General features: G+C 45.3%; 1 protein-coding gene across 2 annotated transcripts in view; it reads left to right on the forward strand.

The window, feature by feature from the left end:
- Positions 1–12,249: 12,249 nt before the first annotated feature.
- rxylt1 (ribitol xylosyltransferase 1) overlaps positions 12,250–24,439 on the forward strand; it is a 41,405-nt gene continuing 29,215 nt past the window's right edge. Inside the window, exons 1-2 of one of the 2 annotated variants that reach the window (XM_059977534.1) lie at positions 12,250–12,531; positions 16,940–17,143. In XM_059977534.1, coding sequence (XP_059833517.1) covers positions 12,387–12,531; positions 16,940–17,143 — 349 coding nt within the window. In that variant the 5' untranslated portion in view covers positions 12,250–12,386. Of the gene's footprint in view, positions 12,532–16,939; positions 17,144–24,439 lie in introns of those variants that run through there. The other variant, XM_059977535.1, reaches the window with a different exon arrangement.

Raw genomic sequence — 24,439 nt, forward strand, 5'->3', positions numbered from 1 at the left:
GCGCCCATGGGGGGCGGGTTGAGGGAGGCTTAAAAGCAAGGCTGTTTAGTTCGAATAAAGCTATCTTTGACTGCAGTTTACTGACTGCGTGTAGCACACCGCTACAACGTGTTTTTATCGCTGGCTGTCCAGAGCGGAGGTGCTGAAACGCTTTGTCGCGTGTCTGGAAGAAGTGAAAACTTTCCTGGGCAGCAAAGGGCTCACCTTTCCTGAGCTGGAACAGCCAGAGTGGCTGGAAAAGCTACACTTCATGGTAGACATGACAGCGCACCTGAACACGCTGAACACAGCTCTTCAACGGGGTAAGGACATACAGCCCTGCACATGTTGGAGGATGTTTTGGCATTCGAGCGCAAGTTGACGTTGCTTGCCAGAGATTTACAGAAAGGCACTTTGTCTCACTTCCCCAATCTGAGAGAGTTCAAACAAGGTCACGACATGATAAATTCGGAGTATTTACATTCTGCAATCATCGCAATGCAAACATCGTTTGGGAAACGCTTCTGTGAGTTCAGAGAGGAAAAAAACACATTATCCTTCCCGGTCACTCCCCTAAGCATCGATCCATCCCTACTGAATATGACTGCATTGTCAGGTGTGAGTCAACCTGATCAAGTATGATAAAGATTTTAATTGCCTATTATTTTACGTATATTCATATGTTTTCATTGTTCAGTGAAATAGTCCTTTTATTTTTCAGGTTGACAGCTGGCTGACGTTATTTTTGGTTTGCTGCTGGCGGCAAATTTAAGTTTGGCGTTTTTCATAAATACAAGAAGGACTCAAATAGACGTTGAGTATTTTACTTAAAAGTAACCTTCAACCCAACGTCTTTTTTTCGGAGTTCAAAATGTTTTTGTTGCATGCAGAAATGTAATTTCGTTTTCTCTGCAGGAGTTGATCAATTTCATAAATGCAACACATTATAGTTTGTTTATACATAGCATAAAGGCAAAACAAAACGTTGTATGCAGTGTTATTTCATTTTAAATGTCAAACGGGTTTTGCGGCTCCCAGTGTTTTCTTTTCTGTGGGAAACGGGTCCAAGTGGCTCTTTCAGTGGTAAAGGTTGCTGACCCCTGCCTGGGTAATCCTCTGGATACACCTCCTGTGCAGGGTTTCCATCTGACCGATATACGCTGCTCCACATTCACAGGGAATCCCATAAGCACCAGCTGTCCTCAATCCCAGGTCATCTTTGATCCGCATAAACTGTGATTTGAGCTTCTTTACGGGCTTGTGCATGGTATTAATCCAGTATTTCTTCAGGATCCTGGCGATCCTTCCAGAAACGGTGGAAGACAGGAGGTAGCAGTGGGCTCCTCGTCATTAGTTTCCTGTTTTTACCATCGACACTTTTAACTTCCTTCAGCTTGTAGTCATTCTGTAGAAACATCGTGCATAATTGCCTCATGTATATTTTACTAATTACTACCTTGAGATTCATTTTCTTGAAGGCATTTATGGGAAAACAAGGAATAATTTATGAAAATACATAAAAAGACTGACAAACAACAAATGTACAGATCAGATTATTGCACAGTGCATTGAGGTAGAACAAGGTAAAACAATAACAGAATGCAGAATAAAATGTAACAGCTACAGAGAAAGTATAATTATTTCAGGTAAACAATAGGGTGCGAGGTCATAACAAGGTCAAGAGTCCAATTTATTTAACTATTTAAAACTCTGATAACAGTGATGTTGCTATAGAGACTGGTCGATGTAAAACCTGTTGAATTTCTCCATTCTGTCAATAGTTTTTTACTCTTTGCCCAGTATAAAATCTCCCTCTCCGAACTGTCAACAATTTTGTTTACGTAAATGATTTTCTGTTGCGCTTTCTGTCAAGTCGACCTGTAATTATGCATTGACTTTTCCTTGCATTAAGCCTCTCCAGTGCAATTTCACTTCTCACAGCTTTTTAACAACACTTAGTGCTTGCTATCCTGCTCACAGTCAATCAAAGTTCAATTCTCCGCATTTTCCATGCCATGCCATCTCTTGGGGAAATTTTCAGATATTTATTTTATTCAGGGATACAACACAGTAACAGGCCCTTCTGCCCAAAAAGCCTGCACCACCCAATTATGTCCATGTGACTAATTAACCTACTGGTAAGCCTGTGGAATGCAGAAGGAAACCCACACGGTCCTGGGGAAAATGTACGGACTCCTTACAGACAGTGTCAGGGTTGAATCTCGATCACTGGGCTGTAACAGTGTTATGCTAACCCCTACGCTACCATGGCACCCCCAAAGCTTTCATATAATTGGGGTCCTCTTGGTTTGTTAGGCATACATTTCTCACTGTGAAGATTATATTTACCATAAAACTGCAGTAATTCAGCACTCCTAATGTCATTCCCATTAGTAACCCAAACAGATTACGATTTCATATTTTTTTACTTGTCACACAGCAGTATAACAAACTTCATCCCGAACTTGCTGGGACTAAAGGGAGCAGATAGTGAGAAATATACGTGGTCCCTGGACCCTGGCTCCAGCTAGGGCAGCAATGACTAATACGAGATGTCATACTTTTAAGCTGCTGGGAGGAAAGTATTGTGGGGGTGTCAGTGGTAGATTATTCTTTACACAAAGAATACATGGAACCTGCTACCAGGGGTGGTGGTACAGGCAGATACATTAGGGACATTTAAGGGTCTCTTAGATAGGCACAGGGATGAAAGGAAGATGGAGGGCGTGTGGAAAGGAAGGGTTAGATTGATCTTGGAGCCCACTCTCCAGACGATAACATCAGCAGTGTGATGATACTGAGGATATCCCTTCGAGAGTGCTGAACTTGTCTAGGTTTTCAGCCCTATCTGGTATAAATATCTACAAGTACCCTCACTTTAGACTCCCCAGCTCCATCGTGGGAACGAGGCTCCCCACCATCAAGGACAACTTAAAAAGGCAGTGCCTCAAGAACATGTCATCCATCAGCATTCAGGACTTCCCCCCACCTTCTCATTACCACCATCAGGAGGAGGTACAGGAGCCTGAAGACACACACTCAAAGTCTTAGGAACAGCTTCTTCCCCTCCACATCAGATTTCTGTATGGTGCATGCATATACCTCACTCTTTATTTATTAATTTTTATCTTGGATTTTGCATATAAAACAACAAATTTCACAACATATGTCAATGATAATAAACCTGACTGATTCTGAGACTAGACTCACCGGTTTTTTAATCCTGCTCACCAAGGCCTTCTCATGGCCCCTTCTGGCTCTCCTCATTTCTTTCTTAAGCTCCTTCCTGCCAGCCTTATAATCTTCTAGATCTCTATCATTACCTAATTTTTTGAACCTTTCGCAAGCTTTTCTTTTCTTCTTGACTATATTTTCAACAGTTTTTGTACACCATGGTTCCTGTACCCTACCATCCTTTCCCTGTCTCATTGGAATGTACCTATGCAGAACGCCACGCAAATATCCGCTGAACATTTGCCACATTTCTGCTGTACATTTCCCTGAGAACATCTGTTCCCAATTTATGCTTCCAAGTTCCTGCCTGATAGCTTCATATTTTCCATTACTCCAGTTAAACACTTTCCAAATTTGTCTGTTGCTATCCCTCTCCAATGCTATTGCAAAGGAGATAGAATTGTGATCACTGTCTCCAAAATGCTCTCCCACTGAGAGACCTGACACCTGACCAGGTTCATGTCCCAATTCCAGATCAAGTACAGCCTCTCCTCTTGTAGGCTTATTGTATCAAGAAACCTTCCTGAACACACCTAACGAACTCCACTCCATCTAAACGCTTTGTTCTAGGGAGATGCCAAACAATATTTGGGAAATTAAAATCTCCCACCACAACAACCTTGCTATTATTACACTTTCCAGAATCTGTCCCTATCTGTTCTTCGATGTCCCTGTTACTATTGGGTGGTCTATAAAAAAAACACCCAGTGAAGTTATTGACCCCTTTCTGTTCCTGACTTCCACCCACAGAGATTCATTAGACAATCCCTCCATGACTTCCTTCTTGTCTGCAGCCGTGACACTATCTCTGATCAGCAGTGCCCCTCTTTTGCCTCCGTCCCTGTCCTTTCTGAAACATCTAAAGCCTGGCACTCGAAGTAACCATTCTTGTCCCTGAGCCATCCAAGTCTCTGTAATGGCCACAACATCATAGTTCCAAGTACTGATTCACGCTCTAAGCTCATCCACTTTGTTCATGATGCTTCTTGCATTAAAATAGACACATCTCAAACCATCAGTCTTAGAGAAACCCTTCTCTATCACCTGCCTATCTTCCCTTTTGCACTGTCTCCAAGCTTTCTCTATTTGTGAGCCAGCCGCCCCTTCCTCCGTCTCTTCAGTTCGGTTCCCACCCCCAGCGATTCTAGTTTAAACTCTCCCCAATAGCCTTAGCAAACCTCCCTGCCAGGATATTGGTCAAAACACACTGATGAAGGTAGAGCTGTAGATGTAGTGTATATGGATTTCAACAAGGCATTTGATAAGGTATCCCATGCAAGGCTTATTGAGAAAGTAAGGAAGTATGGGATCCAAGGAGACCTTGCTTTATGGATCCAGAACTGGCTTGCCCACAGAAGGCAAAGAGTGGTTGTAGACAGGTCATATTCTGCATGGAGGTCAGTCACCAGTGGTGTGCCTCAGGGATCTGTTCTGGGACCCCTTCTCTTTGTGATTTTTATAAATGACCTAGATGAGGAAGTGGAGGGATGGGTTAGTAAATTTACTGATAACACAAAGGTTGGGGGTGTTGTGGATAGTGTGGAGGGCTGTAAGAGGTTACAGCAGGATATCGATGGGATGCAAAACTGGGTCGAGAAGTGGCAGATGGAGTTCAACTCAGGTAAGTGTGAGGTGGTTGATTTTGGTAGGTCAAATATGATGGCAGAATATAGTATTAATGTTAAGACTCTTGCCAGTGTGGAGGATCAGAGGGATCTTGGGGACTGAGTCCATAGGACACTCAAAGCTGCTGTGCAGGTTGACTCTGTGGTTAAGAAGGCATATGGTACATTAGCCTTCATCAACCATGGATTGAGTTTAAGAGCTGAGAGGTAATGTTGCAGCTATATAGGACCCTGGTCAGACCCCACTTGGAGTGCTGTGCTCATTTCTGGTCACCTCAGTATGGGAAGGATGTGGAGACTATAGAAGGGGTGCAGAGGAGATTTACAAGGATGTTGCCTGGATTGGGGAGCACACCTTATGAGAATAGGTTGAGTGAACTCGGCATTTTCTCCTTGGAGTGACGGAGGATGAGAGGTGACCTGATAGAGGTGTATAAGATGATGAGAGGCATTGATCATGTGGATAGTCAGAGGCTTTTTCCCAGGGCTAAAATGGCTAGGATGAGAGGGCACAGTTTTAAGGTGCTTGGAAGTAGGTGCAGAGGAGATGTAAGGACTAAGTTTTTTACACAGAGTGGTGAGTGCGTGGAATGGGCTGCCGGCGACGGTGGTGGAGGTAGATACAATAGGGCATTTTAAGAGACTCCTGGATAGGTACATGGAGCTTAGAAAAATAGAGGGTTATGGGTAACCCTAGGTAATTTCTATAGCAAGTACATGTTTGGCACAGTGTGGGCTGAAGGGCCTGTATTGTGCTGTAGGTTTTCCATGTTTATACTTCATCAAACTACTTGTAAACCTCATTATTTGAGTCTCTTCCTGAAGGGGTCAAGCATCATCTTGAGCGGTGGGGTCCTCCTCCCAACCAAGCAGCAGATATTTCTGTAGGCTTACGCAAATCAAAACAGCAGAAACATTTTATGTTTAAGAAAAACCGTAACAACTCATTTATTGTAATCCAAAACCTGAACACAAAGCGCGGTAAAAGTGCTTTACGTTATTACGTCATCGCATCAGCCCAGCCTCTTGAAGTGAAACCGTCAATGTTGGTGGCTGTGAATTATGAACGTTTCCACCAATTCCATTACTGTACACTTCCAGTGAACGAGGCAGATTAAACCCTGCTTATTTTTTTAGGTTAAGCACATTAGCGTAGTGGTTATGTAATGCTTTGCAGCACCAGCGAATCGGATTCAGTTCATACCACTGCTTGGGGCTTGTATGTCCTTCCTGTGACCACGTGGGTTTCCTCCCACATGTGTCTGGACCAGTTAGCTGTGGGCTCGCTACGTTGGCACCAGAAGCATGCCGACATGTCCGGGCTGCCCTACCAAATCCTCCGACCGTGTTGTTTGTTGATGCAAATGACCCATTTCACTGTATGTTCTGATGCACATTTGACAAATAAAGCTAATCTTTAAAGTACATACTTAATTTGAAGGAGTAGTTTTTAACAGAGATTTATGACACTCAAAAGATTTCCATAGCACAAGTACAATTCTTCAAACCTGGAAAGATGTATCCTGGGGTAGAAGATGAAGAAATTGTCTACCACAGAAACTGTTGTAATGTGAGTATTATTAAAAATAAGTTAATACTAATCAGGAAGCTGTTGGTAATGAGAGGCTGGTTCCGCGGTTGGCCAGGTTCTAACTCCCGGTATTCGCTGTATATAGTTCCACCACCCAGGCCGCACGAGGTACCTGGAAGCCTCTGTATTGTAAATATCATTTGCCACCCCAGATAAAGTTGTTCTTTTGGCCATCAAATTGTCAAGTAGTCCTTTTTTAAAGTAGAAGTTACCACATATTTTTGGTGACGAGGTGAACTGGATTTGTGGACATGTCGGCGTGTTTCGAACCGGAGCTGTGAGCAGACGAGGAGCCTCGCATTTGGATGGCTACATTTGGGACTATCGGTGAATTTGTGGAGGGAACCAAGGACGGGCTGGAGTATGAGGAAAGGCTGGGACTCTTTTCCTGTGCTACTGAGGAGGCTAAGAAGCCCTCTATTCTCCTGAGTGTGTGTGGGGCAAAGACGTACAAGCTGATATGGAACTGAGCTACACCACGGAAACCGGGAGAAGTTCCAGACGACGAACTGGTCAAGCTCGTGGGGAACCACCACAATCCAAAGACTTCGGTGATAGTCCGACAGTTCAAGTTTCACAGCCATGACCAGAAGCCAGGTCAGTCTGTGGGCGATTTTGTGGCCGAGCTTTGGCAGCTGTCAGAGCATTGTGATTTCAGAGCCGTGTTGGATGACATGCTCAGTGATAGATTAGTATGCGGCATTAATAATGACGCCGTACAACGTCACTTTTTGGGGGAAACCCTCCGTTGACTTCCAAGAAAGCCCTAGAGATTGCCCAAGGCATGGAGATGGCTGCTAATAATACTAAGGATATCCAGAAAGGAAATGGGGGTGGGGGGGGAGGTCACATTTGGCGGCTGTGCACCAAGTCAGGAGGGAGACTGATAAACAGGCAAAGCGAGTGGAATGTTTTGTGTGGAGGAATGCACTATGCAAATGTTTGCAAATTCAAATACACTGTCCATCATGCTTGTAGCAAAAAGGGACATTTAGCTAAAAAAATGCAGGAGCATAAAGGGTAAGGCTAAGCCTGGGCAGGGGAAAGCTCAACAGGCCCAGGCAGCCACACACCACCTAGGTCCTAGGTGGTGTGTGGCTGCCTGGGCCTGTTGAGCTTTCCCCTGCCCAGGCTTAGCCTTACCCTTTGAGAAGCAGACGAGGAGTCAGCGTGTGCCTACAACACGTTTGGGGTGGAAACGGATGAGGGACCACCTGTGGTGAACTATGTGCCTGTCGGGACACGCCCCTGCTGACTGCTCCTGTGGCTCCTCCCACAGGCCCCTGTATAAAGGAGACCTGCGGCCTGAAGCTCGGCCTCAGTCTCCAAGACCTTGTATGATAGACACTCACTCCTGGTTCCTTCTTCCAGTCAATAAAAGCCGATATCTCGCCTACGTCTCAGTGTGAGTTATTGATGGTGCATCACCACCTGAACCATATTATGCCACAGTCGCTGTCAAGGGAAAGGATATTAAGTTTGAGATTGATTCAGGGGCTACTGCATCAGTCATTAGTGAGGAGACCTACAGGAGGACATGGGGATCCAACCTGCCTCCCATCAGACCATCTAAGCTCCAACTCAGGACCTATATGGGGCAGCCCATACCTCATTTAGGGGTGTTATATGTGGATATTTCAGCCAGGGGTCAGAAGGCTGAAGCCAGGCTGGTGATAGCTAAGGGCTGTGGGCCCAATCTTTTGGGCAGCGATTGGCTTCGCAAAATCCAGCTCAACTGGCATGAAATCAAGTATGCAAACACAGCGGAGGACATTCTGCATCGGTACAGTGACGTTTTCAGGGACGAGCTGGGCACACGGAAGGGCGTGACCGTGGAACTCCATGCCGATCCTGAGGCCACACCACGTTTTTTGTTAAGATCAGGTCGGTGCCCTTTCCCATGAAAGGCAAAGTCGAGACAGAACTGGAACATTTACAGGGGCTGGGCATCATTGAGCTTGTCCAGTTTTCAAGGTGGGCGGCTCCCATTGTTCCAGTTTTGAAGGCAGACAAAACGGTGAGGATATGTGAGGACTACAAGCTTACGGTGAATCGGGTCTCTAAGCTGGAGGAGTACCCATTGCCACGGGTGGATGACCTGTTTGCGACCCTGTCGGGGTAAGCTGTTCACAAAGCTGGACATGAGTCACACCTACCAACAGCTGCTGCTCAATGAGGATTCAAAGGAGTATGTCACAACAATATGCACAAGGGATTATTCAAATACAATCGCCTGGTGTTTGGAGTGGCGTCTAGCCCCACCATTTTCCAAAGAACAATGGACTCTTTGCTGCAGGGGATTCCGCATGTAGCAGTGTATCTTGATGATATTTTGATCACTGGAGCCACGGAGGTGGAACATCTGTCTAACTCAGAACAGGTGCTGAAGAGGCTCTCAGATGCAGGGTTGTGGTTGAAATGCGGAAAATGTGTGTTCCTGGCTCCGAGTGTGACCTACCTGGGACACACGATTACAGCTGAGGGGCTTTGCCCAGTGGAGGACAAAGTGAGAGCTATCAAGGAGGCCCCAAGCCCCAAGAGCGTCTCTGAACTCAGATCATTTTTGGGCACGGTGAATTATTACGGCAAGTTTCTTCCGGACCTCTCAAAGGTTTTGGCCCCACTGTATAAGCTGCTTCACAATGACACTAAGTGGCAGTGGGGTGAAGAGCAGGAGGAAGCTTTCAGGGAAGTGAAAGAACTCCTCCACTCAGTGAAGCTGCTCGTTCACTATGACCCAGACAAGGAGATCACCCTTTCATGCGATGCTTCGCCCTATGGAGTCGGGGCAGTTCTCTCACACGTAATGGAGGACCATTCAGAGAAGCCTATTGGTTTTGCTTCACATACCCTGACGGCTGCTGAGAAGGGATATTCATAGCTAGACAAAGAAGGTCTGGCCATTGTTTTTGCGTCAAACATTTTCATCAGTACCTCTGTGGACATGCATTCACAATTTATACGGACCATAAACCACTGATGAGCCTTTTTAGGGAGACCAGGTGCACCCCACCACTAGCCTCAGCCAGGATACAGTGTTGGGCTCTCACATTGTCAGCCTACCAGTATACTATAGTGTACAGAGCGGGTGGAGATAGTGCAAACACCGGTGTGCTGAGTCGACTCCCTTTACCTGAGACGCCTGTTACTACAGATGTGCCTCCAGAGACTGTGTTTTCATTGGAGAGGCTGTCCGAGACACCTGTAAAGGTGACCCAGATCAAGCAGTGGACACAGAGGGACCCAGTCCTGTCTCAAGTCAAGACTTTTCTTTTACAAGGTTGGCACAGAGTCATGGAAGGAGAGGAACTGAGAGCTTATGCCAAACGCAAGATGGAACTGAGTCTGCAGGATGGCTGCATTTTCTGGGGGGCGAGGGTCATCGTGCCTCCCCCGGCCATTCACAGATTGCGGAGGAAATTCATGAGACTCATCCAGGGGTGTCTCGAAAGAAAAGCCTTGCAAGATCCTACGTCTGGTGGCCAAGAATGGATCAGGATCTGGAGAACAACGTAAAATCATGCCCGCAATGTCAGACCAACCAGCTCCTTTGCACCCAATGGAATGGCCAATCTACCCCTGATTTAGGCTACATCTGGACCTTGCTGGCCCCTTTATGGAGCAGATGTCTCTTGTAATGGTAGATGCGCATTCCAAATGGATCGAAGCTCACATCATGAGCAACATCACAGCCCCCTCAACCATAGACAAATTCAGGCAAGTGTTTGCAGACCACGGGTTGCCTGACACTCTGGTCACTGATAATGGCCCGACGATCACCAGTGAGCTGTTTGGTGAGTTCATGCGGCAGAATGGCATTCGTCACATTCGGACGGCCCCTTTCCACCCAGCCTCCAATGGTTTGGCTGAGCGGGCTGTTCAGACAGTGAAGGAAGGCCTGAAGTGGATGACAGGGGACTCTCTTAGTACCCGGCTTTCACAATTCCTGTTTAAATACCTCCTCACGCCACCGACTACGACTGCACGCACTCCAGCAGAGATGCTGATGGGGCATAGGCCCAAGTCAAGATTGGACCTGCTGCACCTGGACATGAAGGCAAAAGAGGAGAGAAAGCAGGAAAAGCAGAAGGAGGGACATGATCAACATGCGCGAGACAGACAGTTAGAGCTGGATGACAATGTCTATGTGAGAAACAATCAGCAATGGCTACCTGGGGTTATTCTTGAATAGAGAGGTCCAGTCTCCTATGTTGTTAAGCTGACTGATGGGCGTGTTTTCAGCAGACATCAGGACCATGTGCGCCTGCGTCAGGATTCCGGCTCAGAGGTAGACAGTTCCATGGAGTTTCCAATGGTGAGACAGACTACTGGGGAAGCATGCCCACCAGTGACTTTGCCAGAGAGAGAGAGACACTGACAGAGGGGGCAGAGTCCCCTGAAGAGGATGGACATTCTCACACAGACACACAGACCCCTCTCGTGTCCCCAACACCAGATCCACCCAAAACATCCTCACCAGCGGTGCCTGCTGGGTCACCGGGGGTAGTGCCTAGATCACAGCGCCCTCACAGACCTCCTGACAGACTGAATCTTTGATTGGATAGTTTCTTTCGTTGTTAGATTGAATGTTGAATTTGCCATGTTTTTTAGCTGTTTTTGTGTTGGTAACCTGTTGCTAATGATACCACTGTTTTAATTTCCCAGTTCTTCTATTTTTGGGGAATGTTGGATTTTAAAGGGGGAGAGGTGTTGTAATGTGAATATTATTAAAAGTAAGTTAATACTAATCAGGAAGCTGTTGGTAACAAGAGGCGGGATCCAGGGTTGGCGGGGTTTGCATTGTATATAGTTCCTCCACCCAGACCGCATGAGGTACCTGGAAGTCTCTGTATTATAAATATCATTTGCCACCCCAGATAAAGATATTCTTTTGGCCATGAGATTGTCAAGTTGTCCTTTTTTAAAGTAGAAGTTACCACAGAAACTGAGGCTGAGAATTGGATTCTGTATGTTCTCTCTGTCACTCCTACCCCTGTACATAGTCTAACATCTATACTGTTTTTCAGTTAGTTGGCATTATAGATATGTGATGTACCACAACTCCAGTTAGGTGGATGGAGTGTCGAGTTCAGCCAATGAGGACCCTCAGTTTGCCTCGAGGGTGAGCAAAGTGTACTGGTTAGAAATGTAACTGGCAGAAGAACATTTTGAACCTTGCATTACACATAAAATTATAAGTTACAAATAATTTCTGTAAGTTACAAAGTACATAAATGGCACAAAGGACAAACAATGAGGTAGTGTTTTTGTGTTCGTGGACTGTTCAGAAATCTGATGGTGGGAGTGAAGAAGCTGTTTTTGAATGTGGCTCCTGTACTTCTTGCCCTGATGGTAGTAACAAGCGGAGGCATGACCTGGATGGTGCAGGTCTTTAATGATGGAGGCTGCCTCTTGAAGATGTCCTTGAAAGTGGGGAGGGTTGTTCCTGTGATGGAGCGAGTTGAGCTAGTTTATTTCCCCACCATTGATGCTGCCTGAGCTATTGAGCTTCTCCATCATTGTGTGTGTGTGTGTGTGTGTGTGTGTGTGTGTGTGTGTGTGTGTGTGTTGCTCAAGATCAGTGAAGTCCATAGAACTTCCAATGGCAGCGCGCTGAAGGTAGCAGACGGCGGAGCGGGTAGGGTGGGAACCGGCCGGCAGACGGCGGTATGGCGGAGGTAGAGAACCGGACCGGTACGGACCGGCAGGCGGCGGTGCAGATGGAGGTAGAGAACCGGACCGGTAGGTGGCGGTGCGGACGGAGGTAGAGAACCGGACCGGTACGGACCGGTAGGTGGCGGTGCGGATGGAGGCGGAGAACCGGACCGGCAGGCGGCGGTGCGGACGGAGGCGGAGAACCGGACCGGCAGGCGGCGCTGTGAGTCTGCCCGGCAGTGCCGGAGACATGGAGAGAGTGCTGGGGTGAAGCGTTGCGAACGGCGAGCGATGGCGGCGTCATGAGACTGAGGTGGAGGCGGGCGGCGGTCTGCGCGGTTGTCATTTACTGCCTGTTCTCCATTTACGCCGCTTACGTCGTCTTCTTACGGCGACCCAGAGAATCGGGGACACAACGGGCCGCCGCTGGCCGGGAACGCAGGAGGGGTAAGGAGCGGCCGCGGCACCGGACACCGAGCTGAAGCCCTGCTGCCCCAGCAAACCACCCCACGAACACCTCACCAGGCACTGGCACCCTAACACCCTCCCCTCCCCTCCCCTCCCCAGCTCACTTTCCTCACTCTCTGTTCCCTGGCACTGTCTGCTAACCCACCCCCTCCATCCCCTTCTCGCCACCACCCTGTGCCTCCTCTCCTTGGAAACTCCAGTAACAAACAAACTCCCTTCTCCCACCCGGTCCCCTGTCTCCAACCACCCCCCCTCCCCTTCCCTCATCTAGGAGTCTTGTACAGAGGTGATGCCCCAAAGTTTTGTTCATAAACGTTAAAGAAAAGATTAACTAACAACTACTTGATATGCTAGCTAGGTCAACCTGCTTTCTCAATTATTCAAGATTAATCTTCTGAGCACTACAACAATTAAACTAGAAAATAAAATCATTGTGACTTTAGAGATGATTAAGCATTTCTCATTTTCTTTGAATCTTGAATGGAGATGGGAGCAAAATCTTAGTGAAGTGTGCTGGTTAGATTAGAGCTGGGATATGGTGAGACTTTTGGGGATACAGTGTCTTGTAAAAGTATTCAGCCCCAACCCTTTGTTCACATAAGTATTACAGCCAGAGATTTTGATCAATTTGTATTTGAGAACCATATATGCCCTTTTCACAGTAGAGCCCCCAAAACAGGGAAAATTGTAAATCATGAAAAACTAAAAATTCAAAAACTGAAATTTTAGCAGTTCTAATGTATTCATCCCCCTTTGCTCAGTATTTATTTGAACCACCACTCACGGCTATTACAGCCACTGGTATTATTTTAGAACTCCTATTAGCTTTGCACAATGTAATGGAGCAAGATCTGCCCATTCAGTTTGCAGTATTGCTCAAACTTTACCAGCTTAGTTGGGGAGTGGCTATGGAGAGCAATCTTGAGGTCTTGCCAAAAATGGTTGATGGGATTAATATCAGGACTCTGGGCTACTTAAGGACATCAATTTTCTAAATTGGAAACCACTTCATGCATGTTCTGGCAGTGTGCTTTGGGTCATTGCCCTAATAAAAGACAAACTTCCTCCCCAGTTAAGTTTTTGGTAGAAGCTAGCAAGTTCTTATCCAGGATTGCTGCATTTAGCAGCAGTCATCTTGCCATCAATCCTGAACAGATTTCTAGCCCCTGCTGCTGAAAAGCATCCCCATAGCTTAATGCTACCTTGACCATACTTTACAATGGGGAAAGGGAGTTAGCTGGCTGATGCGCAGTATTACATTTACGCCACATATATTGCTTAGTATTGAGGACAAAAAGTTCTGACCCCAAGACCTTTTTATTGTACCTTCTACATGATGCTTTGCAAAGTCTTTATGGGCAAGGGTAAGCTTTTTTATTTTGCCAGGGCTTCTTCCATAAATATCCTTTTTGTGCAAGGCCTTTGTGGAGCCATGAAATTCGTTTCCAGTTGCAGCCACTGACTTCTACAGCTCACTCAGAGTGACTGCTGGCATCACAGTTGTCATTCTTACAAGTGCCTTTCTTCATTGACAACTAAGTTTGGAGGGGAGTTCTGATCTAGGCAGTGTGGCTGTGGTTTCATTTTTTTCCACTTTTTCACAATGGACTGTACTGAGCTCAGAGGTATGTTCTGTGCCTTTGAGATGGTCTTGTACCCTTCCCCAGATTTGTGTTTCAGTTATCATTTCCCTGAATTGCCCTGACTTTTGTCTACGTTTTGGTTTGGTCCATTGAAAGTCTACCATACTGTTGGACCTTAGAGAGAGAGAGAGAGGGTTCACTGAAAACCAGTGATCCTCCAATTTTTTACTTCAACAAACTGAGTGAGTTGGTAAGGTAATATACAGTATATTACACCTGAGGAAAGTTAGCTTAGTAATTACAAAGGGGATGGATACATTTTCAGCTTCACAATTTTAGTTAATTTTTAGTAAATCGTTGATAGGTTTGGAACTTTTGATTTGACATGATGCACAATGTTTTGTAGATAAGCTCAAAATCCTACTTCAATATATTTTAAATTTAGAAATTGAGACAGTAACATGGGGAAATAGTTGTGAGGGCTGGGTACCTTATTAGGGCACTGTAGTATTAATGGCCTCAAATCCATGCAAACTGATAACAGTGTGCATTTATCATCAATTAACCATTCTGAAGTCCAAAACACAAGGCAGTGCATAGCTTGGGTCAATAGTGATTTTTTGTGACTCTTCCTTATGTCACACTGTCTTTTGGTAAAGTCTTTCTGAAGATTTAACAGTCAGTGGCTGACCTTTAACTTTCTGTAACGTTGGTATCCTGCTAGAACAAATGATTTTGCTGCACAGTGACCTGCCAGCTCATGTAATGGGTGCAAAGTTGATTTCAAAAGTTAAAGAGAACTTTGGATAGGGGCAAGGATGGGAGGGGGTATGGAGGCTATGTTCTGGGTACAGGTTGATGGGCCTAGGGAGATTAATAGTTCAGTGCAGACTAGATGGGCTGAGGGGCCTGTTTCTATGCTGTAGTATTCTATGACTCTGCAACACACAGTGCTGTGTCAAATTAATTAGTAATCTAATGCCCGGCTAAACTATTCCCAGTCGCCTACACAATCTGCATTTCCTGCACATTCATGTGCCTATCTAAGAGCCCGTTAGGCCATAAGACATAGGAGCAGTATTGGGCCATTTGGCTCATTGAACCCCATTCTCCTGCCTTCTCCCCATATTCTTTCATGCCCTGAGTAATCAAGAATTTATCATCCTCTGCCTTAAATACACCCGATGACAGCCATCAGTGGCAATGAATCACCACCCTCTGACTAAAGAAATTCCTCCTCATCTCTGTTCTAATTGGATGTCCCTCTATTCAGAGGCTGTACCCTCTGGTCCTACCCACTATACCCACTATAGGAAGCACCCTCTTCATGTCCACTGTATCTAGGCCTTTCACCATTCAATGGGTTTCAGTGAGATCCCCCTCTTTCTTCTAAATTCCAGTGAGTAACAACCATACAATAAGCCTTTCATTCTCGTGAAACTGTGAACCATTTCCAATGTCAGCATGTCCTTTCTTAAGTAAGGGCCCCAAAACTGCTCACAGTACTGAGAGAAGCCCCACCAGTGCTTTATAAGGTCTCAGTGTCACATCCTTGCATGTCCCTATCTTATTTGCTTCCTTCATCACTCCAGGCAGCACGTTCTGTGTGTGGGGAAAAAAAATTGCCCTGTGCACCTCCTGTGAACTTACCCCTTGAGTGCATGGCCTCTGGTGTTGAGACATTTCAACCCTGGGGGCAAAGGATCTCAGCTATGCACTCTATCTATGCCTGTCATAATCATATAAACCTCTATCAGGTCTCCTCTTAGCCTCCACTGCTCCAGAGAAAATAACTCAGGTTTTTCCAACCTCTCCCTGTAGCTCATACCTTCTATCCTGGTAAACCTGAACCCTATCCAAAACCTTGACGTCATTGGAGCAGATCTGTTGCAGTGAAATAGTGGTAATCTGTCCCAGGCCATGCTGCTTTCCCCATTGACAGCACTTAATGGCTGAACATAACAGCACTCACAGTACTGTCTGGCCAGCTGCTAAGACTTGCCCAGACCCACTCACTATCAAAGTCAGCACTGTTAGTGAATGTTTGAGACTATTTTTGATACTTGGAAAACCTGTCAAAAAGCACCAAGAGAAAGAAATTCTAAAATTAATTGTAAGCTCTGAAGCAAGCTGAGCAGCACTTGTCTTTCATCTGCTAGCTGTTCTCCCCCTTCATTTGAACAGGGCTGCAGTAGGTTCAGCATGCAGGCTACCTAAACTGAAAGCTAGGAAACATGCAGTGGTTTGTGTCGTCTTGTTGAGCTCCGTGCAGTCAGCAGGCAGATGCTAACATTTCCGATGACTCTGGGTGCTGGGACTGGCACAGGGAGCTCCTAGAATTAGTGCTCGTGTGAGCCCAGTAGGTTCAGCCTTTGTAAATGTAGGAATATCTGACTTCTCCAAGAAAATCTAAATTGTGATAAACAGGAGAGATTCTACAGATACCAGTAATCTAGGGTAACATGAACAAAATGCTGGAGGAACTCAGCAAGACAGGCTGCATCTGGAGGGGAATAAACAGTAGATGTTTTGGGCTGAGACCCTTCATCAGGACTGGAAAGGAAGTGGGGCAGAATCCAGGATAGAGAGGGAGAGGGAAGGAAGACAAACTGGCAGGTGATACGTGAGATCAGGTGTGGGGGAAGTAGCTGGAGTGAGGAAGCTGGACTAGGTGGAATAGGTAAAGGGTTGATGAAGAAGGAATCTGATAGGACCTGTTTTTCCCTCCGTAGATGCTGAATTCATCCAGCATTTTGGGTGTATAGTATTCTTCATTTCAAACTGTATTTAATTTGGATGTGTAGGCGGTTCACTCAAGTGGCAGAATGAGCAAGAAGAAAGGGAGTTGCAGCACTCACAACAAGCTGATGAGTGGAACCCGTGGGAAGAGGATGAGAAAATGGAGAACGCTGTACAGAATGGAGCTCAACTGCAGCGATTTCAGAAACAAATTCTACAGAACTCGCCCAGGAAGAAGCTGGTGCAGATCTGGGGCAAAGCTGCAATCGGTAAGCCCTCCCGAGAAATACTGTCTGTGGACATTGCTCATTCCAGTTAATTGAAAGTACTGGGAGTATGTGTTTTGTAGTTTTTATTTATGCCTGTGTTCTTGTGTTGAATCTATTCCTGAATAATATACTAAATGGTCAGATGGGATTAATGAGGAATTATCAGGATGCCTCCTGGATTCAAAAGCATGTCTTATGAGGAGGGTTTGAGTGAGCTAAGGCTTTTCTCTTTGGAGTGAAGGAGGATGAGAGGTGACTTGATTGAGGTGTACAAGATTGAGTGGACAGCCAGAGAGTTTTTCCTGGGGCAGAAATGACTAATGTGAGGAGGCGTAACTTGAAGAGGGTGTTTGGGGGCGAGGTGGGAGATGTTATAAATGGGTGTTTTAAACAGAGAGAGGTGAATGTGTGGGATGTGCTGCCAGTGGTGATGGTAGAGTCAGGTACATTAGGGACATTTCAGAATCTCTTTAGATTGGCATGGGGATGAAAGAAAAATGGAGGGCTATGTGGGAGCAAAGGGTTGGATTGAACAGAGTAGTTTAAAAGTTCGGCAGAACATCATGGGCCGAAGGGCCTGCACTGTGTTATATTGCGTGCTCTATGTTCTCTGCGGTATAGCTGGGCAAAAGTTCAGCGTGGATCTGGTAGGCCCAAGGGCTTGTTTCTGTACTGTACAACCCTGTCATCTCTCAACCTGCAGGAAGGATCTTTGCCCCTCACAGTAACTTGTACAGTGATTGTCATTCTGTTGTTTTACTCCTTCTGAACGCTTCTCTAATTGTTTTCCTCTACCTAATTATGTGGGCGAGAATTAGTCCTCCCATCCCCCTGCAGAATTAGTTACATCTCTTGCAAAGGTTTCCCTGCTTTATTCCTTCGTTTTTCTCATAACTTTTCTCATCTCTGATCCTTAAGTACACTCCAGCAGATGTGAGGGACCCAAGGTGAATTAATTTCATCTTGCCTTTCCCTACTTAGTGACATCTCGACCTTGTGCATTTGTTGGTTTCTTGGCATGGGCAAAGAATGTACTGCATGGAAAGCCTCCTTTTCAATTCTACCTCTCACCAACTTGTGGCAATGTATATGGAAATTAAGTTGCACTGTATATGTTTGAAAATATATCTCATGTTCATCTGACCCCAAACTGAGTTGTTAGTCTGTCAAGACCTGGTTTGAATCACAAGCCATTTGGAGTGAATTGATCTTCCTATCATACCTTCTGGCTCACTGAACCCATTGGCTAGGAAGAGGTCATATTTCACACGTTGTCGCCATCCTTGATCCTGCCTGGAAATGCATTCAAACAGTGAGGGTGGAGTTGTGTTCAGATGTGCTCCTGCAGTGGTTCATTACAAGATGAATAATAATTGCCTAAGCATGGAGCCAGTTAGTAGCAAAGATCCATTGAATCTTGATCAGTCTTGTATGATAGACAGACAGACATACTTTGTTGATCCTGAGGGGAAGTGGGTTTCATTACAGTCGTACCAACCAAGAATAGTGTAGAGATATAGCAATATAAAACCACAAATAATTAAATAATAATAATAATAATAAGTAAATTATGACAAGTGGAAATAAGTCCAGGACCACCCTATTGGCTCAGGGTGTCTGACCCTCCAAGGGAGGAGTTGTAAAGTTTGATGGCCACAGACAGGAATGACTTCCTATGACGCTCAGTGTTACATCTTTACATCTCGGTGGAATGAGTCTCTGGCTGAATGTACTCCTGTGCCTAACCAGAACATTATGGAGTGGATGGGAGTCATTGTCCAAGATGGCACGCAACTTGGACAGCATCCTCTTTTCCGACACCACCATCAGGGAGTCCAGTTCCACCCCCACAACATCACTGGCCTTACAAATGAGTTTGTTGATTCTGTTGGTGTGTGCTACCCTCAGCTTGCTGCCCCAGCACACAACAGCAAACATGATAGCACTGGCCACCACAGACTCGTAGAACATCCTCAGCATCGTCCGGCAGATGTTAAAGGACCTCAGTCTCCTCAGGAAGTAGAGACGGCTCTGACCCTTCTTGCAGACAGCCTCAGTGTTCTTTGACCGGTCCAGTTTATTGTCAATTCGCATCCCCAGGTATTTGTAATCCTCCACCATGTCCACACTGACCCCTTGGATGGAAGCAGGGGTCACCGGTGCCTTAGCCCTCCTCAGGTCCACCACCAGCTCCTTAGTCTTTTTCACATTAAGCTGCAGATGATTCTGCTGACACCATGTGACAGTAGCCCTGTACTCAGCCTCATCTCCCTTGCTGATGCATCCAACTATGGCAGAGTCATCAGAAAACTTCTGAAGATGGCAAGACTCTGTGCAGTAGTTGAAGTCTGAGGTGTAGATGGTGAAGAGAAAGGGAGACAGGACAGTCCCCTGTGGGGCCCCAGTGCTGCTGACCACTATGTCTGACACACAGTGTTGCAAGCGCACGTACTGTGGTCTGCCAGTCAGGTAATTAATAATCCATGACACCAGGGAAGCATCCACCTGCATCACTGTCAGCTTCTCACCCAGCAGAGCAGGGCGGATGGTGTTGAACGCACTGGAGAAATCAAAAAACATGACCCTCACAGTGCTGGCCGGCTTGTCCAGGTGGACGTAGACACGGTTCAGCAGGTAGATGGTGGCATCCTCAACTCCTAGTTGGGGCTGGTAGGCGAACTGGAGGGGGACATGGAATCTGTTGTTCTGTAACACCTGTATGGCGCATCAAATTCCTATAAATTACATGAAACATTTTGAAATCTTATGACAGAGGGAAGAAGCTGTTCCTGAAGTGTGTGCTTACAGGCTCCTGTACCTCTTCCCTGATGGTAGTGCTGAAAGGAGGCCACATCCTGGATGGTGGAGGTCTGTAAAGGTGCTTGCAGCTTTCTTAAGACTTGAGATTTTTCCCATGAGGGAGCTGGCTGAGTCTACAACCCTCAGAAACCTCTTGTGATCCCGTGCTTTGGAGCTCCATGCTAGGGTGATGCTATGAGTGAGAATTCTCTCCACTGTACATCTATAAATGTTGGCAAAAATATTTGGTGACGTACCAAGTCTCCCCAGACACCTAATTTAATGCACCATACAGCTGTTGCAGAACAACAGATTCTGTGTCATATAAGACTGACCAAGATTCAATGGACCTTTGCTACTAACTGGCTCCATGCTTGGCAATCATTATTCATCTTGTAATGAACCACTGCAGGAGCACATCTGAACACAACTCCACCCTCACTGTTTGAATGCATTTCCAGGCAGGATCAAGGATGGCGACAGCATGTGAAGTATGACCTCTTCCTAGCCAACGGGTTCGGTGATCAGGAAGATATGATGGGAATGCAGTGGTGTGCTACACGCAGCGCTGAATTAATGACATGGAGTCGGTGAGCTGCAGTCGCAAAAGAGATTTATTCAAACTTCGTGGCCTCGCTTTAAAGCCTTCCTGATCCCACCCTCCCCGGGCGGAAATGCTGTAGGGGGTGCGTATTCACAGTCCCGTCACGCGCGCGGGTTTTTCCCCTTGCTGGTGAAGCAGACTTGGTGCCCTTTTTTCAACGGGCCTCAATGCCGGTGCATGCTGCTTTGTGAGCCGGTTCGAGTGCGCTGGGAAGTGGGTCACCACATAACTCCCCCCCCCCCCCCCCCCAGAACCAGCGATACACCCCCCAATGTCCACAGTCTGGGTCGAGCTCTGTTGGGGAGGTCTGCCTCTGTGCCGTGGTGCCAGAATCTCGACCAGCTGTGCCAAGTCCACATGGGCCGGTTTGAGTCGGTCCACCGTGAAAATTTCCTCTTTCCCCCCAATGTCCAGCACGAATGTGGACCCATTGTTTCTGATAACTGTAAAAGGCCCCTTGTAGGGCCGCTGTAGTGGTGCCCGATGTCCGCCCCGTCATACAAAAATTAACTTACAGTTTTGCAGGTCTTTGGGTATGTAAGTCGGGTTCTGCCCATGCTGCGAAGTGGGTATGGGGGCCAGGTTGCCGAGTCTCTCGCATAGTCTGCCCAGGACTACTGCAGGTTCTTCTTGCACCCTTGGGGCTGGTGTGAACTCTCCTGGGACGACCAGGGGTGCGCCATACACCAGCTCGGCGGAAGAGGTGTGCAGGGCGCCATGTGGATTCCGAGCAGGACCCAGGGAAGCTCGTCCACCTGGTTAGGCCCTTTGAGGCGGGCCATGAGAGCCGACTTCAGGTGACGGTGGAAACGCTCCACTAGTCCGTTCGACTGTGGGTGGTAAGCAGTTATGTGGTGCAGCTGTGTCCCCAAAAGGCTGGCCTTAGCTGACCACAGGCTGGAGGTGAACTGGGCTCCTCTGTCGGAGGTAATGTGAGCTGGTACACCAAAGCGAGATACCCAGGTGGCAATCAGTGCCGGGCGCAAGATTCGGAGGTGGTGTCGGTGAGCGGGACCGCCTCTGGCCATCTTGTGAACCGGTCCACGATAGTCAGGAGGTGCCGCACTCCACGCGACACTGGCAGGGGGCCCACAATATCCACATGAACGTGGTTGAAACGCCGGTGGGTGGGGTGGACCTACTGCGGCAGAGCTTTGGTGTGCCGCTGCACCTCGGCCGTCTGGCAGTGCATGCACATTCTGGCCCATTCACTGACCTGCTTGCGGAGTCCGTGCCAAACGAACCTGCTGGAGACCATCCGCTTTCATCGATACCAGGTGAAAAACTGTTTGATTATGGAGGCACGCTGCAGCGGTACTTTTGCTTTTCAAAACACAAATATTCGTTTTGTGGAAGATTATGCCCCCCAGGTTCTGAAGATGCGTGCTGAGTTTAAAGGCGTAATGAAAGTGCTTTTTGATCGTGGATTCAGACCTTCTCTTTGTAATCTAGTCGATCTTCGAATTACGGTTACTACTGGAGAATATAAGTGGTTTAAATCAGTGAAGGAGGCTGAGATGTTTGTTGGAAATCTTCCAGCCATCTTAGCTTCTTCGGAACTGGTCTGACTTTCTAAAATGGCTGATAAGTACTTTTCAAAGTAAAGTTCTTTTTTTCGAACTCAGACTTTACTTGAATAATTCAGACATTAACTATTGAGATTCTAAGGGTTCTAGTTAATCTCTTCCTGGACTTGGTGCATTTTTCCTAAATAGATGATTTAAATTTAATGTTTCCCTGCGGACTTTTAGATTTTGCCTGTGTAATTTATTTTACTTTTGTATAACTTTATCTATAGAGAACTACAATTGATCTTAATTTGTTTTGGAGGCGTGGAGTTTTTTATTGAAGGCCTCCCTGTTGGTTGATTTATAGTATAAGATTTGCTTTTTTTTGGTAAATGGCTGATAAGTACTCTCTTTAAATTTATAATTTCCCCCTTTCCCCCCTTTTTTTCTTTCAATTTTTCATAGTTTCTTGCGGGTAGGTTAGTTTTTTTCTGATTTTTTTTGTATTAAGTTTTATACCTTTTCTGATGAAGTTGTTCCTATTTGTAATTTTGCTCTGTAGTGCATAAATTAGCTATTATTTGCTATATTATATATATGGAACCTTTGTCAGTGATATGGAACTGGAAGTCATTTTTGGGTTAATTTTTTTGTAGAGCTAGCTGCTTTTTTGGGTAGCCATCTAGTTTTGGGTTGTGAGGGTAGGGTGGATTCTCCAGTTCCAACACTAACTGGTTTTTTTTTGTTTTCCCTTGTTATTCAGGATATGTCTCTGTCCTGATTCTACTGATTCATGTTTACATTTTTGCTCCCAGACTGTTATTGTATTGTTTGATTTTTTTTTTATATATGCCTACTACCTTCTATGCACTAACAATTGATAATGGTTAATACACTTAAATTTGTGAGCTGGAATGTAAAGGGATTGAATCATCCTGTTAAAAGAAGGAAGGTCTTCTCTCATATTAAACAACTCAAAGCTGACATTGCCCTCCTTCAAGAAACTCATATTCGTAGTTTTGATAATTCTCGGCTTTTGTCAAAGTGGGTGGGTCAACATTTTCATTCATCCTTTGCTGCCAAAGCTAGGGGGGGTTTCCACCCTTATTAATTCAAATATTCCTTTTGAACTCCATAACAAGATATCTGATACAAATGGCCGTTTTATCATCATTTCTGGTAAATTATATAATACTAAAGTTGTAGTAGCAAACCTGTATGCTCCCAATTTTGATGATGTTAATTTTTTTGAACGTTTTTTCTCCTCACTACCAGATTTAAATTCATATTCTCTTATACTGGATGGCGACTTTAATTGTTGGTTAGATCCTAATTTGGATCGATCATCCTCTGTTACTAGATCACCTACTAAATCTGCTTTAGCTATTCACTCTTTTCTTTCTAATTATGGTATGTCAGATATATGGCATTTCCTTCATCCTACTGAGAGAGATTATTCTTTTTTTTCCACATGTTCACCATACCTTTACTATTTTTTACTTGATAATCAACTTATTTTATTTGTCCATTCTTGTGATTATCAGAGTATACTGATTTCTGATCATGCCCCAATTACTTTGTCTTTAAACTTTCCTGGTCTCCCTCAGAAGAATAAACACTGGCGTTTTAACTCGACTTTATTATCGGATGATGATTTTCTAAAATTTATTAAGGATCAGATAACTTTTTATTTTAACACTAATACATCATCTGAAATGTCATCCCAGATTGTCTGGGATGCCATGAAAGCATATTTGAGGGGTCAAATAATCTCTTATACAGCAAATCTTAATAGAAAGTCCCGTATAGATCGATTAGACCTAATTAATCAGATTAAAGAATTAGATCAATTGTATGCTCAAACTAATAATCCTGAATTATACAAGAAGCGTGTAGAACTTCAAACTAAATTTGATCTTCTGTCTACTCAACCTGTTGAACGCCAACTTCTTGAAAGTAAGAGTCGCTTTTATATTCATGGTGACAAATCTGGTAAATTTCTAGTTAATTAGCTGAGGCGTTCTAAAGCTAAACAACATATTACAAAGATCCAGAAGGAGAATGGGAATTTTACATCGGATCACTTAGAAATCAATGATGTATTTAAAAATTTTTACTCTCGGCTTTATTCCTCAGAATCTCTGAATGAGAATATTTCTGTTGATCTTTTCTTAAATAATCTGAATATTCCTTTGTTTTCATCTGATTTTAAAGCAAAAATTAATGAGCCTATATCATCAGAAGAAATATCTTTTGCAATTTCTGCATTGTCTTCAGGAAAATCTCCTGGACCTGATGGGTTCCCCATAGAATTTTATAAATCATTCTCTTCACTCCTTTCTCCTCAGTTACTCTCAGTACTATCTGACTCATTTAATTATGGTA

This window comes from Hypanus sabinus, chromosome 8 (genome assembly GCF_030144855.1).
Source record: "Hypanus sabinus isolate sHypSab1 chromosome 8, sHypSab1.hap1, whole genome shotgun sequence".
NCBI lineage: Eukaryota > Metazoa > Chordata > Chondrichthyes > Myliobatiformes > Dasyatidae > Hypanus > Hypanus sabinus.